This window comes from Talpa europaea (assembly GCF_964194135.1).
Source record: "Talpa europaea genome assembly, chromosome: 5".
Classification (NCBI taxonomy): domain Eukaryota; kingdom Metazoa; phylum Chordata; class Mammalia; order Eulipotyphla; family Talpidae; genus Talpa; species Talpa europaea.
This window is the reverse complement of record NC_140071.1, coordinates 44,816,572-44,835,496: the sequence shown is the minus strand read 5'-3', so window position 1 is coordinate 44,835,496 and position 18,925 is coordinate 44,816,572. Positions and strand designations below refer to the sequence as shown.

Here is an 18,925-nt window from a genome sequence, read left to right as displayed (position 1 = left end):
GTTTTGCTATTAACAGCATAACTTTGAATGTTGCCTAATTATTACTTTTTTCCCCCCCAGATTCTTTATGTGCTAAATAGTCATTTTTCCCCAATCTGTTGTGTGGTCCATTATTGTCACAGGTGGTCATGGAGAAGTTTCAGGAGTCAGTGGTTAAAGGAGTTAGAGAAATAAGATGTATTAATTCCTTCTCTGTGAAATGCACAATGTGGAATATTAAAGACTCAAGGAGATATTATAGGAAAGAAACCCTTATATCTTTGGACCCATTTCTTGGTATCACTAAGAGCTGCATTCCATGAAATCCATCTTGGAAACCTGTGTTAGGTGTCTAAATATACTAAGCATCTATAATCCTAGTAAAAAAAAAATTATCTTAGGTGAATAAGTTCTTTCAATATGGTATTTTAACTTATAATATCAGTGTGGAATCTTCTTTAGGAAACACTAGAAAAAGCCTTTTAATTTTGCACTATCCCAACATCATGGATTTTAAACATAGGAATACCTGTTTTCTCCGCTGAGGACCAAACTTCGGTCAGAAAAAAGGCAGGAGCAAAGACTTTCCTACTTTCAGGAACTTTGTCGAATAAAGAAATACCTTAGATTCTGTCCAGAATGCTTCTACAAGGTACAGTTTGATGTTAGGCATTCACTTTTATGTCCAGCATATCTTTTACTTAATTTCAGCTATTTTTGGCTCAAAGCATACTCACTCTTGGGGATCCTTTATATTTATTGTTCATGAAATAATGCCTTATTTCCTAGTAATAAAATTAAGAGGAAAATTAAGGTGCCTTCATCTTACTTGTAGGATGGGTGCTGCAGATAACATATATAAAGGGCAGAGTACCTTTATGGAAGAACTGACTGACACAGCAGAAATAATAAGAAAGGCAACGTCACAGTCCTTGGTTATCTTGGATGAACTGGGAAGAGGGACAAGTACCCATGATGGAATTGCCATTGCTTATGCGACACTTGAGCATTTTATTCGTGATGTAAGTATATGGCACACTTTTTCGTACATGAATGGCACATCTGATACAAATTGTTTTCTTGACCTAAGTTTCCAAATATTCAAGATTATCTTTAATTGTTATATTTTGACCCTATTCCTGCAACTATTCATTGGAATGCTGTCCATGGAACTCAAATTAGAAGGACCCTAAAAATTGTTTGTAATTCTTTCATGTGTCTTCCTTTCTTTTGCTGAAGCAAACTAAGCCTGGTCAGTAGGAGAAAGACCTCCCTGGCAGTATTTCCTCCCAGAAACTCTCTTATTATCCCATTCAAAACTCTAAATCAAGTGCCTAGTCCATAACTAAGGAGATAGTGTAAATTTTGCTCTGTGCAAAACTTTCTTCAGCAGTATCCTGTAAGATCTCGATATAAGGCCTTTTATCGCATCCCTTTATGTTATGTTTTCTGTTTCAGTAACATTACTACTCCTTTAGTTCACATCTTTTTTTGTTTGTTTTGGTGACTTTCTCAGTGTGAAATTTTGTGTTAAACTTTTCAACTCTAATTCCATCAAATTTAATTTTTGCCAAAAAAAACTATGTTGCAAAAATTAAATCCCTTTTCCTTAAAGCTTTTGTAACCCTTAGTTTTTGGTTTAAACATTTAGTTAGGTTACATAGTTAATAATGATATATCTTACACTTTAAATACTTTTAACTTTTCTTTAAGTAGAAATTCTTTTTTTCCTATCAGTATTTTATTGGCTTGTCATTTCTTTACCAAACTATATAATTTGGGGCATACACCTCACACGTTACTGATTTAATACAAAGAATTAGAGTATCATCACAATGAAGAAATTTGGTGGATATCCACTTAGACCAGATGATCAAACTCAGCATCCTCTCTAATGGGCCACACTGAATCATATGCCTCCTGATGTGATGTACTAGAAAGAGTATGTGACTTACATGTATGTGTTCTTTGCCAAATTAATACATTTTTACAAGTAATATTCCTGGCTATAATTTTTAATCTGGATGTGATCAGTAAGAAACAATCAACCAAATCCAAATTGGGAAACATTATGCAAAACAACGCTACTGGATATTTAAAAAATGTTAATGTCATAAAAGAAAAAAAAGTAAAACCTGGGGAATGTTTCTAGATTAATGGAAAATACAGAGACATGACTAAGTACACCATATAATCCTTAATTTTTTTTTTTTAAGAACATGTATTATTACTGGTACGCTTTAGGAATATTAATTGATTATATATTTTAAATAGTGATAACCTGTCAATGGTAGCTTTCTGAAGTGTAATAATTTTATTCTGATTATATAGGGTACTGTTTTTTTTCTTAGAAGACAGAATTGTAAGTATTTAGGCATGCAGTGTCATGGTGTCTGCAATTCTCAAGAGGTTCAAGAAAACGTGTGTGTGTGTGTGTGTGTGTGTGTGTACTCATCCGCAAGTGCACACCATCCTTACAGAAGAAGGAGGAAGGGGAATTACAGCAAAATATTATAACTGATTGCCTAGATAAAGAGTATATGAATATTCATTGTACTTGCAAGTTTGAAATTTTTCAAAACAAAATTGGAGAATAGTTTTCATTAAAATAAAAATAAAATAACATTTTTTATATGTCTCATTGCTTTAGGTGAAATCCTTAACTCTGTTTGTCACCCATTATCCTCCAGTTTGTGAATTAGAGAAAAGTTATTCACAGCAGGTAGGGAATTACCACATGGGATTCTTGGTCAATGAGGATGAAAGCAAACATAATCCAGGTACGAAATTTTCCTACAGTACGCACAACTAAAATGTTAGTTTCCATGCTTGAAAACTTGAAGTTTATAGGAACATGAAATTATTTGTTAATAAAAGCTGTGAACGTTCATTGTAAACGACTTTTGTTCAAATTCATTTTTTCTAGGCCTGGATAAAATATAGTTTGTATTTATCCTCACCATAATTGAGTTTTTCTCTCTAGTATTTCATCTCATTTTTTCTAAGAAGAAGGTAGAATCAGGCTGGGGTGGGGAGGACATATAGATTTTCCTCTTATATTCATCTCAGAAAAAAAGCCCTACCAGTCAACTACAGAATAGTGTTGGTCATCCTAATATTTTCCCCAAAATAACACTTAACATTAAGTACTTACTAAAAGCCATATGCTATACTATACATAAGTTTAGATTAATTTGACAAGGAAACTGGATCTCAGGTGAAGTGACCTCCTCATGCTGGCCACCTGTATGGGCCCTAAACTGAGACTAGAATCCATGTCCTCTGCTTGCAGGTTCTCTTCTGTCTACTAAAACTGCATGAGGATCTACAATATTTTTTCCTAGCCTTTCCACTTACTACTCAAGTCACAGAAATAAGACAGTTCATCAAAGAGAATGCCATTGGCCAGTAGAGAGAAATTCAAGCACTAAATAATGTCATAGATTTAGTATCCTTTTTTTTTCTCTGTTCAGTAGTAATTTTTTTAAGCTACCAATTTGTGGACCAGTAATAGTTTATGCATTTGGTATGCTGCATTGGAAAATCCATTATCCAAGAGCTCCAGAGTCCAAAGTTTATTTTGGAAAGGTAACAAGGATGGATCTGAAAATGAAATCAAACAACTGGCCCAAATTAAACGAAGTACTGAACCTAAGATAAATGTAATGTTAGGCAATTCTTGTTTTTCACCACCATGCAGTCTTGAAGAACACACCATAAATTCTCTCATGGAAGTAGTTTCATATCCATTAATCTGCATTCAGCGTATCAGGAGATGCTAAACTCAGTGGGATAAACAAAGTAGAGTTCACAAACAGGGAAGGTTCAGTGGTAAGCATTTGTGAACTAATCCAAGGCCTCACGGCTTAAATGTTCTGGCATTTTATTTTATTGATTTAAATTTGTGTGCATGAACATAAATTCAGAATTAAATGAGGCTAGAAGGCTCATGCTAACAGGCAGCAGTCATTTGCTGCTTCCCTCCACTCCATGTCCCCTACGTAGTCCAGTCCCAAGGCAGCCGCTTTCAACTTTTTCATCCATTTCTTCCACATTTCAAAATAATATGCCTATTTTCCTGCCTCCTTGTATCTTGACACGGTATTGATTAACTTCTCACTGTGTTAGATGGGAGTTTTCAGCCTTCCATCTTCTGTCCTCCCAGCACAGTCATTTTGCATTTTTCTGGTCATGGATATTCTTCATTTTCACCATCATTGCCTGTAAGTGTTGCTTACTTATGTATCAGATATGGAGACAATGCATTTTGTTTCTAAGTTTTTCTGTGTTCTTGAATGTAATAATGCCTTGTTTTTATTTTTTTAGTTTTAGTTTATAGCTAAATCTTCTTACACCCTATCCTATGCCTTCCATAGCTATATAAAATGCCCTTTTTAAAAAAATTTTATTTTTTTTATTAGGTACTGGTTTATAACACTCTATGTGATCTAGGGGTATAGGTTCATACCTCTTCAGATGTATGTCACCACACCACACCCATCATCAAAGCACACTCATAATCCTCCACCATAAGCCACTGGGCCCTCTCCCTCCCTTTACTCTCTACCCTACCCTCCCTTTGGTAGTCTCAGTTCTACAGTCAGAAATCACTACTTAGGTCATCAGTAAAATGCTCGAAAGGCCTTTTAGGGTAGCTTCCAAGATACTGTGCTTATCTATTGATAGGATAGATAAGGAATTGGACCAGCAGTAAAGAAATCTGTTTTAGTCTATTACTGCCTGTAAAATCTTAGACAAATCACCTGGCCTTATCCACCCTTAAATTTTTGATGAATCTTTCCTAAAAGTTACTTCAGACAGTATTTGATTGGTATGGGCTACATGGATGCGTAGATAATGAATGGACAGATGAAAGAATCTTTGTTTTAGAAAAACTGGTATGGAGGTTAGATTATAGAGACTGGAGGTAGTAGGAAGATCAGTTAGAATTAATCAAGTTGAAATGATGAAGATGATTTTTCTGTTTTAAAGATGAAAAGCAAGCATTTTGTTTTCTATTACTTGTTCACTTTTGGTCTTGTGAGCACTGAAGAGTAACAAAAAATTATCCTGGTTAGCAGACACTGGTTCCTACATACTTCTTTCCTAACCTAATCCCACCCACTTCCTCATTTGTTCTTAGTGTTCTTTAAGGGTTTTTTTTTGTTTGTTTTTTTGGTTTTTTGTGGTAAAAGGTGTTACCAATGCTTTGTAGTGTTAAGTTTTTGTCTGTGTATTCCAGAGTGTCAGCATTCTTTTTACCCCCCCACTTTCAGCACTCACACTTTAAAAGATATAATTTGTCTATTGCTGACTTCTTTGAGGAGGTTAAGGAAATTTCCATTATCCTTTTACTCTGTTGTGCTCAGTCTTTGGGTTTTTTATTTTTTACCTAATAAAAGAATAAAACATGCACATTATCAAATGAAATAATGCATGAAAAAAAGCTCTTGATAAACTTAAAGTAGTATACTGGCGACTCAGAAATCATTCCATATATGGTTCACCTTGGACATTTTTACAGCACAATACAATTATATTGCATTTAATAATAAGAGCATAGTTCTGAGGTACTTTAGATTTGTAAAAGATTATAAAGTCTCTGCAGCATTGTCCTAGATTACTTTACTTCATCATACCCCCATTCTTTAAAAGCTTTTAATTCATGTATGTGTATGGGTGGCAGACTGGATTTGCTGGAAAGCAGATCTGAGGTTTCCATACTAGCGTTTATTGAGGAATGTTCCTCTGATCAACACCTGAGGGTAGGACTGGCTGGTATTAGATGATGTTACAGAGATAGGGCTTGAGTCAGCCCTGCAGAGATCTTTGAGTCCAAGCTGGTTCTTCAGAGTTATCTTGGCTAGAGGTGAGGGAGCCAGACTTTATATTCTTTATTATCTTTAATTGCATAACAGATTACTGTAAGACATAGCAGTTTAAATGAATAAATATTTATTATCGTAATTCCTAAGATTCAGGAATCCAGGGGCAGCTTAGTTGAACTTTATGCATCAAAATCTCACTGGCGACAAAGTATTGATTGGGGCAATAGTCAAGTCAAGGATTGACCAGAGCAATCCACTTCTCAGCCCTCTCTCAGGCTGTTGGCAAGCTCCAGAAAATCTGCTTCCAAGCTCATTCACATGGCTGTTGGCAGGCCTCCAGGCCCTTGCTGCCTGTTGGCGGGAGACATCAGTTTCTCTCCATGTGGGCCTCTCTCTAGGGCAGTCTACAACATGGAAACTGGCTTCCCACAGAGCAAGCAGGAGTACTCAAGACAGAGGCCAATCCTTTGTAATCTAAACTCAGAACTGGCATTCCTTAATTTTTGCCAGATACTGTTCATTAGAAGCAAGTCACTGTGTCCATCCCACACTCCAAGGGAGGGAGTACCATCCAACAGGATCTCTTTTTTTGGTATAAACACCTGGAGGCAGGCCTCTTGGTGGCCATCTTAGAGACTGCCTGCTAAACCCAGTGCAACCCGTCACTGCATGTGGGCTCCCCAAGACAGGGTGCTGACTGTGGGAAAAGCAGCTCTCCTCAGCTGAAACATTTCCCAAAGAGGCATACAGATAAGGGTATAGGCTAACAATTTTCCTGATAGCTGGGGCAATAAGCCCTTCATTCCTGAGTGGGATTTGGGTAGACTGAACATCATCCACTTTCATATCTTAACTGTTAGTTCACTGGTATATTTAATAAACCAGAAATTTATCACTCATGGATGCACATATTAAGAAGTTACTGTTCAAATATTGGATGATCTCACTCATGTGGAATATAAAGAAACAGAACAGGGTCAAAACAAACCGTATCAAACCAATCCCTAAAAACAACCATAGACTTGAAATCACCAGAGGGGGAAGAGAGAGTGGAGAGCAAAGGGAATGGGGGCCCAGTGCACCATGGTGGAGGACCACAGGTGCCCTGGCAGTGGGCATGGGCTGGTAACACATAACTGAAGAGGTGTGAGCCGACATTTCCAAACCACACAGTGCTGCAAATCACTGCCACTCAACAACAACAAAAAAAGTTATTTAAAAAACACCAAAAAGGCCTCCCTGGTGGCGCAAGAGGTTAAACACAGCACTGTCAAGCTATCCTATCCACAGCCTCTACAGCATGAGTTCAATCCCTAGTCAGCCAGGGAGCAACTCACAGGGCTAAGCAGAGCTCTCCTGTCTCTCCCGCTGCTCCCCTCAGCAGTGTATTTCATTCAGGCTGCCTGTTCTGTTCCTCTTTCTGTCTCTGGTGAATCCTCTCCACCCCCCACCCCCTTACCCCCCTCCCCGTGCCTCTAGACTTACCCCAGTTCTTGTATGCATAAAAATAAATGAATCTTTAAAAAAAACAAACCAACAAACAAAAAAGTTATTGTTAAACACTCTAAGAGGAGCATTACTTTGAAAAGGTCTAATAGTTATTTATTGAGGAAACTATACTAGTCTCTTCTAGTATTTGATATGTGGTTCTGGGTGGAGAACAGGAATAAAAGCTTACCTGGTTGCTCTTAATGAAGTCAAAGGAACAGAGAGCATAATATGGCATATCATTGCTTTTGCCCACAAAAGGCCACCAACCAGTCTCATTTTTCTTTATTATTTTTGGTATTGAAACACATTCCAGATTTTAAAACATGTATCTTTTTAAAATAATGTTACCGGTTTGAACACATTTGAAATACATATTTTCAGGGCTGAGAACCATTATCAGGACACATTTTTGAAATTTAAGTTGGAATTAAAATCTAAAGTTTTAATATATCTCAAACTTTTATAAGTCAAAGATGAGTTAAAGTCTGGATGGTTGATCATTTGGTTCTTGAGATTGAAGCTCATCTCAAATATTTCAGAAATGGCATTCATCTGTGTCTTAGCTTATAAGCAGTCATTGTTAAAAATTTAAGTGAGAGGAAGAATTAGAGTCAAAATAGGAGGGGGTGCAATTGTATGGGGAATATAACCAAAATGAAAATGTATATATTGTGCAAAAATGAAAAATGATATAAGAATTATATAAAATAAAATATTAGAAAAAGAATCATATATGATTTCCACATAGTAAGAAAAAATAATGATCTAAAAGAGAGATTCTAACTGCAAAAGTGTATTCAAAACTGTATTTACCCTCTTTTTAGACATGTAAAATTGGTAAAAGGAACTAACTGGTGATTAATTAGAACCAGTGGATTTGTTTTTTTAAGCTAATTTTATTAGAGTCAAGTTACAAAAACTTACGTATTTTCTTGAATGCTCTAGTTTCTTTCAAATATAATTTTCTTTCTCTCTCTTTTATTTTTTTCATGTTGTAGACAGAGAAGAAGTCCCCGATTTTGTTACTTTTCTCTATCAAATAACCAGAGGAATTGCAGCAAGGAGCTATGGATTAAATGTGGCTAAATTAGCAGATGTTCCTGGAGAAGTTTTAAAGAAAGCCGCTAGCAAGTCAAAAGAGCTGGAAGCAGTAGTAAATATGAAAAGGTCAGAATGACTGCACTGCATTTTTTTGGTTTATAATAAATCCTCCAAGTTGTCCAAGGAAGAAGATTGTCCTGTAAATGAACATTGTGTCTAGCTTTAAGCACCTCTTCAACTATTCTGAAACATTTAACTACAATTAAAATGAAAACAGTTCTTGGCAAAGCTCATGTGCTTGCAGTCCATCTTCTCTAGTCCATCATCTCTAATCCATCTTCTCTAGCCAAATCTTTATCAAGGTGCTAAATTGGTTTTTAGATCACTTTCTACAGAATTAAGTTAACTTTTTAATGTACATGAGCATATTCATTATTTAACATCTTTAGTTATACAAAAAAAATTCTTAGAAGAAACTTTAATATTTAAAACTTTTAGAGTACTACTTTTATTCTTATGTTGCCTTTAGAGATATTTAGTGATTACATTCAGAAATTAAGAATTCCTCCAGGACAGGAATGAACACAACGTCACTGTATGTTAATATAACTATCATCAGTCACCATAGGTCGCTTTCTTTGTGGATTTTGACAAATCTTTCATTTTAAACTGGTTTTTCTGTGTTGTCTAGAATGCCATATTTCATCCGTGATATACAGCGAGTATGTAGTCAGTGTAAACTAATCTTTATGTAAATCTGAGATACACTTTGGAAAGGTCTTCCTAGAAAAACGTATCATATTAACAACTAATAAATTACAGCCTTTATTTCCCATATAAAAGTTTACATTATAAAGCACCATAAGCTCTTCCCCTCCTTCTGCTCTACTTGGTGATCTGAGCTGCCCTGGCTAATAACTGTGTAACCATGATGGAACACATTGTTGGTCAAAGAGAAATATTGACTGGCCCAAACTATACAAATGTATTTGAGTTCTTGAAATCATTACTAAATTTGAATATGAAAATATTAGTAGCTCATACTAAAGAAATAGTTGTCAGCCTGTATACCACCTTCTTTTTCTCTGCTTCCTTCTTCTTGTGGTTCTGCCTTACATTTCACATCTTACAGTGGTACATTGTGTTTGACCAAATCCAAAGTGCTAGAATACAACAAATGATGTATAGTGTACTCTGTTGACATTCTCTTCTGGATCATTTCCACAATGCCAAATTAGGAGCAGATTATGTACTCAGAAACAGATTATTTCTAAGTATTTGTTATAAGACAGATTAATACAAAATTTTTCCAGAGAAAAGTAATTATGAGAGTTTAAAAATAAGCTTAGGGCCTCCCCTGGTGGCGCAGCGGTTGAGCGCTGGGTTGCAAAGCTGCCCGCAGCCTCTGCAGCACCAGTTCGATCCCAGGCCACTGGCGAGGGTCCCACATGGCGCGCAGACCTCTCCTGCCACCTGCTGCTCCCCTCAGCCGTGTATTTCATCACTCTGCCTGTTCTGTCCCCTGCTCTGTCTCTGGTGAATCCTCTCACCCTCCCCTGCTTCTGACTGTACCCAGTGCTTGTATAAAAAAATAAATAAATCTTTACCAAAAAAAAAAAATAAGCTTAGAGCCTCCCCGGTGGCGCAGCGGTTGAGCGCTGGGTTGTGAAGCTGCCCGCAGCCTCTGCAGCGCCGGTTCTATCCTGGCTGCTCCCCGGCCACTGGAGGAGGGTCCCACATGGCGCTCAGACCTCTCCTGCCGCCCGCTGCGCCCCTCAGCAGTGTGCTTCGGTCCTTCTGCCGCTCTGCTCCCCACTCTGGCTCTGGTGAATTCTCTCACCCTCCTGCGCTTCTGACTGTACCCAGTGCTTGTATAATAAAATAAAATAAATCTTTTAAAAAAATAAAAAAAAATAAGCTTAGCTCTTTGTTCTTTGGAAAGTCCAAAGAGAAATTTAAGTCCTCTTTTGTTGTCTTAGTCTTCCTTTTTCCCTAAAGAAACTAGAACAAAAAATACATATGCAAAATGACAATAAAATATAATAGTGTATACTTGGTGTTATATAACCTATAAAGCAAGAGCAATAACATTTAGATTATTTATAAATAGTTTAACTCCTCCAACTAATGTGTGACTTTTTTAAATCTTAAAAAGTTTTGTTGACTAGACAGAGAATGGTAGGAAGAGGTTTCATTAAAATGAAACCTGGCGATTTATCAGGATATAGTATTCATCATTTTACATTTTTACTAAGTGTTTATCATATCACTTCCACTGACCAGATCAAAGAAACCAAACAAAATCTCCTGCATTCATTGGGGTTCTAATAGCTGAGCATTAGCCACATAGCTTCCTAACCATAGCACCCTGCCTAGTATCCTAATATCATAGACTTTTCATTGTTTTCAATGAGATGTCCCAAAATTTTATTTATAAAATAAATGGTATTTTATTTTTTCTTCAGGAACAGACGAAAGTGTTTTGCAGAATTATGGATGATAAATGATGCAAAAGACCTGCAGAAATGGACAGAAGAGTTTCAAATGGAAGAAATTACAGACTTCTCTTCCTGATTAAAATGAAGACAACATTTTTGAACAAAAAAATGAAGAATTTAAATCACTAACTGTATAAAACAACTCTCTAGTAACCACCTATTATTGTGTGTCCTGAACATAAAATCATGCTGTGGTTTAATTACAGTTGGAACTAGGACTTTCTGTAGAAAGTTTGTTTCAGGTTCCTGATATCCAGACTTTTAAAAGTATAAACACTTTTGAATATTAAGACTTCTGTTATATAATTAGAAAATTTCATGGATGGTAAGCTTCACATAAAATTAAAACCTTCTAAAGAAAGCCTAAAGTGGTAGAAAATAATTTGTGAACTTTTACAGGGATATAAATATTAAATTCATATTTTTATTTGTTGCTACTGGGTAAAATGTCTAGCAGGGATACAGCCTTTTCATTTGAATAAAATGATTTTATAGGGCCTTCCTGGTGGCGCAGCGGTTGAGTGCTGGGTTGCAAAGCTGCCCACAGTCTCTGTAGCACCAGTTCAATCCCCAGCTGCCAGGTGAGGGTCCCACATGGTGTGCAGACCCTCCTGCCGCCCGCTGCTCCCTTCAGCAGTGTACTTCATCAGTCTGCCTGTTCTGTTTCCCGCTCTGGCTCTGGTGAATTCTCTCACCCTCCCGTGCTTCTGACTGTACCCAGTGGTTGTATAAATAAATAAATAAAATCTTAAAAAAAAAAAGATTTTATAATGCCACCAATTTATGAACTATGATAAGTATTTGGTGGGAAATAGGATTATCAGACTTTTAGACATTAGGACACAGAAGGAATAGGATCATATGAAATTTGAAAAGTTAAATATTGTCACATTTTTAAGCAGTATATTGTCAGATGAAATTCTTTGTCATTCATTCAAGCAATAAACATTTAATGAATGCTTGTTACAAATTATGATTTTTCCTATTTTATTTAAGTGTTATAATCTAATGGTAGTTATAACCTCTTCAAGATAACTTATTTTCAACTATCTGGCTGTTGTTATTTTTTAGGTTGATTATAGAGCTAAGGTTGCTGCTTCTACTCAATACGTGGAACTGAACTTAATCATTTTGGGCATTTCCATTAACTGATATGATATAGCAAATGTTTGATCATCCCAGTATTGAACTTTACAGCTTTGTTGATTGATAACAGTGCTCCTCCTTCCCTGAATGTTTAGGGTTAGATGTGCTCAGCTGTGTCCCTGAGTTTTTTGTACCACACTTAAAGCCTGGCTTCTCAGATCTGTGTGATTTTTCTTCTAAACATGATCTTGCATGAAGACTTTCCTATTTCTCATCTTTTGTTATTCCCTGTTAGATCACATTCCCACATTTGATGAACATGTTTCTAATTCCCTTTTAGATTATTTGCTACAGTTACCTGAACAGTGACCTCTGGACTCAAGAGTTAATATAGTCTCCCAAAGATGATGATGAATGCTTGGTTATTCAAGTCACTCACACTTTAACCCTCTGAGCACAACCCTTCGGGAGGTAGAATATGGTATAGTTTGATTGATTCCACTATTCATCCCTCCAAAAATAACTAACATGTAGTGAAGTGCTCAAAAATGTCTCAAAAAGCATTGGTTTGGAATTTACTCTAAAATTTAAAAGGAACAATACTTTTTCAACAGTATTTACTCTCTGTAATTGGAAATATTTCATATTCTTTCTAACAAGCTTTTAAAGGTAATGCTGTAACCTTACTGGCAGCCCAGCAAGTTGATGAATCCAGGAATCTTATGCCCATTCCAGAGAGCACTGCAGGAACCAGCTGTTACTGGTAATGTCTTATGTTTCTTGGCTAGGCCAATATCAGCATTTAGGCTATTGTTGGGTATGGGTTTCTGGATCAGTAGTCCAGAGAGTGGCAATACAGTGTCTGGCAAGTGACAACATGGACCATTACAAGGTTGATTCTCTAACATGAAGCAAGGTGTCAGCCAGCCAGTTTGCAGGAAGTCAGATGTGCCCCAAATTTGGGAGAATTTCAGCACTGCTAAACTGCATTTCTGAGTGAGACTTATTCCCAGTCAGGTTACTGAGTGTTTGTAGGGAAAGTTGTAGCAGAGTCCCAGTCAAGGTTCAGAAAAATGCCATGGAGATTGGCAGGAAAGATGCAGGTGATTGGGCATATATTGCAGATATCAAACTTAGGGCTACATTATACCATTAGGTGTAATGTTTTTGAAATAACTCATCTCATTTTCTTTGAATATGTCTACCCAGAAGTAGTATGAGATCATATGGTAGTTATATTTTTAATTTTTTGAGGTACGCTTATTGTGCTTTCCATAGTGATTGTACCATTTACATTCCCATCAACCATGCACAGGATTCTCTTATCTCCACAACCTACCGACACTTGTTACTTCTTGTCTTTTTGATAATAGCTATACCAACAGGTATGAGATATGTCAAGGTGATTTTTTGGTTTCTCTGATGATTACAATCAATTTTAGAACATTTTGCTCACCCTGAAAATGAAACCTTCTACCCATTAGAAGTCACTACATTCCTGCCCTCGAATCCAGCAACTATGGGTCTTCTTTCTATCTCTATAGATTCGCTTGTTTGGAACAATTCATATGAATGAAATCATACAATATGTGTTCTTTTGTATGACTTTCTTCATATTTCTCATACTGTTTGCAAGGTTCATCCATGTTTTAACAGCTCTTCAAGTTTTTATTGATGAAAATTATTCTTACATAGATAACATTATATGCATTCATCAGCTTGATGCAGTTGTATTGATTCCACTTTGGGGCTGTTGTGAATGATTCTGCTGTAAACCTTCACGTGCACTTTTTTATGTGGTAGGCGCCAGGATTTTTTTTTTCTTAAGCTTCCCCGCCCCCCCCCCAGATAATTCTCATGTGCATTCAGGTTTCTGAATTGCTGGTCTCAAAGATTACAAATGACTAGACAATATTTTTCCTTGAAATCATGATCATATGGTCCATATCTCCTCTGCTTTATGTAAACTGCCACTTACAAAAAAGCATAGCATACTGTTGATATCCCCTCCCCTGTAAATCTTAATTGAAATAGAAAAAGAAAAACCAAATTGTAGAAACCCCAATGACCATATTTTTTTCATAATCAAGACACCACTAAGGATTCAATTTCCATGTAGAGGCATACTATATCTTAAAACAGGAAAAAATAAAACTTCTGACAGTTTGTCCAAGTTTGAGCCCATTGCCATGGTCATAGAGGTAGTGGGACTGATGTAACAATGGCCACTGCATGAATTCCAGAGTAAAGACTAGATTGAATCCAATGTGGTCTACAAATTAACATTGATTTTTACTAAGTTCCAAGATCAATATTCATTACTGCTCTACTATGTAATTATAAAAGTGCTACTTGATGTTCCACACCAAGACTATGGCTGGAGAGAGAGAAGAACTTGAATAAATCAATCTATGGTTTCTAACTTTATAATTAAAGTCTGTTCCTCTTTGGATTCTTGTAGTTAGTATATGTGATTGTTGTTAGGTTTGTTATGTCCAGAATATTATTGTTGGGGGGTTATGTGTTCTAGTTTGCTTGCAACAGGCTGGACTACACCTGTTTTCTTGGCATTTTTGTTAAAAAGCCTCATTTATTCAAAAGTGTCCTGTTTTGGATAATAAATTATATGGTTACCCCAGTTATAGGTACTATTTCATGAGCATATTAACTGACATGATTGATTTTGAATGCCATCATTAAAAATCCATTTTTTCCTTACCCATTGAATGAACTGGTTTTATCCCAAAGATCTGCCAATTGTTTTGCCTGTTAATAGTTAATGTTTTATGTTGTGGCATTTAGAAACCAAACTCTCTCCTAATTTCCATATTAAAGCTTCACTGCCTAATCTAATTTTGAGTCTGAATCCCCAATGGTAATGTCATCTGTCTTGTTTCCATGAAATCATGGTAGATAACGTGCACCTCCATGACTTCATGAGACATATAACACATAGCAGAACAGTCTTATAGGATAATTACTGAGCTCTGGAGGAAGAATCCTCTATTTTTTCCTTTTTTTCAAACCATTATCTTTGACTGTATCTTTTTTTTTTTTTACATTGATATATATCTCTTTTTCCTCCTTTATTGCAGTAACATTGGTTTACAACACTGTATATGGTTTAGGGGAACAGGTAGACACCTCCTCAGATGTATATTACCACACCCACCATGAAGCACCCAGCTGGGCCACCTCCCCATTTTGTTCCTATTCCCACCCTCCCTCTCCCTCTAGTATCCTCAGTTCTGCAGTCACATTTCTAGGAGTGTTATGGTTTAGTTTTGCCAGTTCCTTTATTTTGTTTCTCTTTAATCCACATATGAGTTAAATCATCCAGTATTTGACATTAGTATTTCTATATGAGAAATGCTTTGTCTTTTTAATCTTTTCAGTTTCAAGCTACTTAAAAAAAAGAAAAGGAAAAATCTCCTTCCCTGAAGATCCCTCACTGAATTAGGGACATCATTCCCTCAGAATCATTTTAGGAAGTTTTAAACTGAGATCTATTCCAGCTCTGCCTAACCCGTCTCTGAGGCTGGTACACAGAGCTCCTCAGTGAGTGTTCATTTCTGTCCTCATCTCCATTTTCCTGTTTTCTCTCCCCCTCTCTCAACTCTCTTTAGATTAATGATCCTGACTCCAAAGAAATTGCTAAAAATCATTTTCCTTAGATTATAACCCTTTTGCAAGATGCTTTCTGATTCAGTTGGTCTGTTGTAAAGCCCAGGAAACATTTAATTTTTTTAAATAAACTTTACATTTTAAAGCAGTTTTACATTCACAGAAAAATTGAGCAGAAAGTACAGGGGTTATATGAAAGTTCCAATATACCTGTCTGCCTATGTACAGTCTCACCCAAAATCAGTATTCCCTTACCAGGGTCATAAGTTTATTACAACTGCTTACCCTACATGACGTAACATTACCACTCAAGACACATATATTTTAGGGTTCTTCTTGATATTGTATATTCTGTGTGTTTGAACAAGTGTTAATAATATAGCTACCACTCTAGTATCATACAGACTAGTTTGCAGCCTTAAAAATATTTTGTGCTCTGCTTATTCATCCTTTCCTCTATCCCCTAGACACCGCTGACCTTTCGCAATCTTCATAGTTTTGTCTTTTCCAGAATGTCACATTATTTGAATTATATAGTATATAGCCTCTTCATATTGGGATATTTCACTTAGTAGCAGCACTTACGTTTTCTCCGTGTTTTTATGGTTTGATAGCTCACTACTTCTTAGCACTGAATAATAATCCATTGTCTGGATCTACCATTTTATCCATTCATCAACACATGGACATTTTACTTCTAAGTTTGGGCAATTGTGAATAAAGCTACTATAAAAATCTTTGTAGAGGGTTTTGTGTGGATATAGTTTTAAATTCATTTCATAAAGGAACATGATTGATGGGTCTTATAATGAAAGTATGTTTAGTTTTGTAAAAAACTGTCAAACCGTCTTTCAAAGTGGCTGTGCCATTTTGCATTCCTACCAACAATGAATAAGAGTTCATGTTGTTCCACAACCATCATTTGCTGGTGTCACTATTTTGAATTTTGTCACTATTTTGGATTTGGTTAGTATGTATGTAGTAGTATCTTCTTTTAATTTGTAGTTTCTTTTTTTTTAAGATTAATTTATTTTATACAAGAACTGGGTACAGGTCAGAAGCGTGGGAGGGTGAGAGAATTCACCAGAGCCAGAGCGGGATGCAGAACAGGCAGATGGACCAAAGACATTGCTGAGGGGAGCAGCGGGCAAGGCAGGAGAGGTCTGTCGCGCCATGTGTGACCCTCGCTGGCATCTGGGGATGGAACCGGCACCGCAGAGGCTGAGGGCAGCTTCGCAGCCCAGCACTCAACTGCTGCGCCACCAGGGGAGGCCCCTCATTTTTTTTAAAATAGACTTTATTTTTTGAGCAGGTTTTAGTTTCCAGAAAAATTAAGCGTAAATTCCAGAGAGAAAACTATTTTTAATCTGAACATCCTCCGTGATCCTGATGCAGGTAGTTAAAGAATCTGCTTCTGAGAAGCATGGTCATAATGCCACAAATTTTAGATTAAAAAGAAAAGGTGTTAGGATGATAGTTAAAAGTCCTTTCTGCATTTAGACTTTCCCTAAGGTCAGTTTTACACAAGTTCCTTTTCTTTCCTTGATAACAGAATCCCAACTTCATTCTAGCTGCAATGCATCTAATTGATTCATCTAAGCCAGTCATAGCAACTTGGTTCCTCCTCAAAAGTTATTAGTGTAGGGCCTCCCTAGTGGCGCAATGGGTTAAGCGCAGTGTTGTGAAGCCATCGGCAGCCTCTGTAGCAGGGGTTCGATTCCCGGCCGGCCAGGGAGATACCCACATGGCACGGCAGACCTCTCTTGTCTTGCCTGCTGCTCCCCTCAGCAGAGTGTTTTCGTCAGTCTGCCTGTTCTGTTCCCCACTCTGTCTGGTGAGTCCTCTTGCTCTCCCGCACATCTGGCCTGTGCCCTGGTTCTTGTCTAAATAAATAAATCTTTTTTTAAAATTTTGAAAGTGATTAAGGATGAATATGAGACCTGGTTCTGAGCAAAGAGATTGAAAAAAATATGTTGGAAAATTCAGGGGAATGTTTCCTTTTTGATGAGAGCAGCAAAAAGAAAGTCAACTTTGTCCACTTGTATCTTTGAAAGCTATAATGTGAAAATGTGGTATCTGGAAAAAATGTAACAATGAAGATTAACACCAATTTCACTGAGAGCAGTGAAATTAAGGATGGAAAATGCTAGGGTTCTTGATGACATAATTGAACCACCTGAATCAATCATCATGAATTTCCTAGTGAACTATTAATAGCCTTATAGTTTAGCTGTAAGTCTGATTTTTCTATTGCTTGCTAAAAAGATTTTAGCTATTGCTATTGCTTTTTTAAAAAGATTTATTTATTTATACAAGAACCTGGATATAGGGCCTCCCCTGGTGGCACAGCGGTTGAGCGCTGCGCTGCGAAGCTGCTCGCAGCCTCTGCAGCGCCGGTTCATTCCCCAGCAGCCGGTGAGGGTCCCACCAAAAAAAAAAAAAAAGAACTGGGGTATAGGCCAGATGCACTGCAGAGGCTGCGGACAGCTTCTTAATGTGGCCCTCAACCGCCTGCACCACCAGGTAGGCCTCTACTGCTTGCTATTAAAAGCATCTTGGGCCTCCCCGGTGGCGCAGCGGTTGAGCGCCACACTGAGAAGCTGTCCGCAGCCTCTGCAGTGCCCATTCGATCCCTGGCCACTGGGTGAGGGTCCCACGTGACGCGCAGACCTCTCCTGCCGCCCGCTGCTACCCTCAGCAGTGTGCTTCCTCAGTCTGCCTGCTCTGCTCTCCGCTCTGGCTCTGGTGAATTCTCTCACCCTCCCATGCTTCTGACTGTACCCAGTGCTTGCATAAATAAATAAATAAATAAATAAATAAATAAATAAATAAATAAATAAATAAATAATTTTTTTTAATTAATAGATTTTATTTTTATATTCCCCATACAATTGCAATCCCCCCATTCTGACCCCAATCCCTCCCCTCCCGCACCCCACCCCCCAAAAAGTGTCTCTGATTCATAGTTTTTGTTGATTTTGATTTTCACTTTCTTACAGTTATTAATTTTCCTGGTCCCTTATTTAAGTATTCTAGATTCCTGCTATGAGTGAGACCATCCGGTGTTTTTCTTTTTCTTTTTGGCTTATTTCACTGAGCATGATCCCTTCCAGCGCCATCCATGTTGCTGCAAATTGCATGTGTTTATCTTTTTTGAATGCTGAGTAATATTCCATGGTATATATGTACCACATCTTCTTGATCCAGTCATCTATTTTTGGGCATTTGGGCTGTTTCCAAAGCTTAGCTATTGTAAACAGTGCTGCTATAAACATAGGGATGCAGGTGCTCTTTGGAATTGATGTTTCTGTGTCCTTTGGGTAAATACCTAGGAGTGGAATTGCTGGATCCTGTGGAAGCTCTATGTTTAGTAGGTCC

General features: G+C 37.2%; 1 protein-coding gene across 1 annotated transcript in view; it reads left to right on the top strand.

The window, feature by feature from the left end:
* The window catches only part of MSH3 (mutS homolog 3), a gene marked incomplete at both ends in the record, with an annotated part of 149,954 nt that extends 139,041 nt beyond the window's left edge, over positions 1 to 10,913 (top strand). Inside the window, 4 exons of the mRNA XM_084233471.1 lie at positions 815 to 1,001; positions 2,630 to 2,759; positions 8,297 to 8,465; positions 10,805 to 10,913. Coding sequence (XP_084089597.1) covers positions 815 to 1,001; positions 2,630 to 2,759; positions 8,297 to 8,465; positions 10,805 to 10,913 — 595 coding nt within the window. The remainder of the gene's footprint in view (positions 1 to 814; positions 1,002 to 2,629; positions 2,760 to 8,296; positions 8,466 to 10,804) is intronic.
* Positions 10,914 to 18,925: the final 8,012 nt, after the last annotated feature.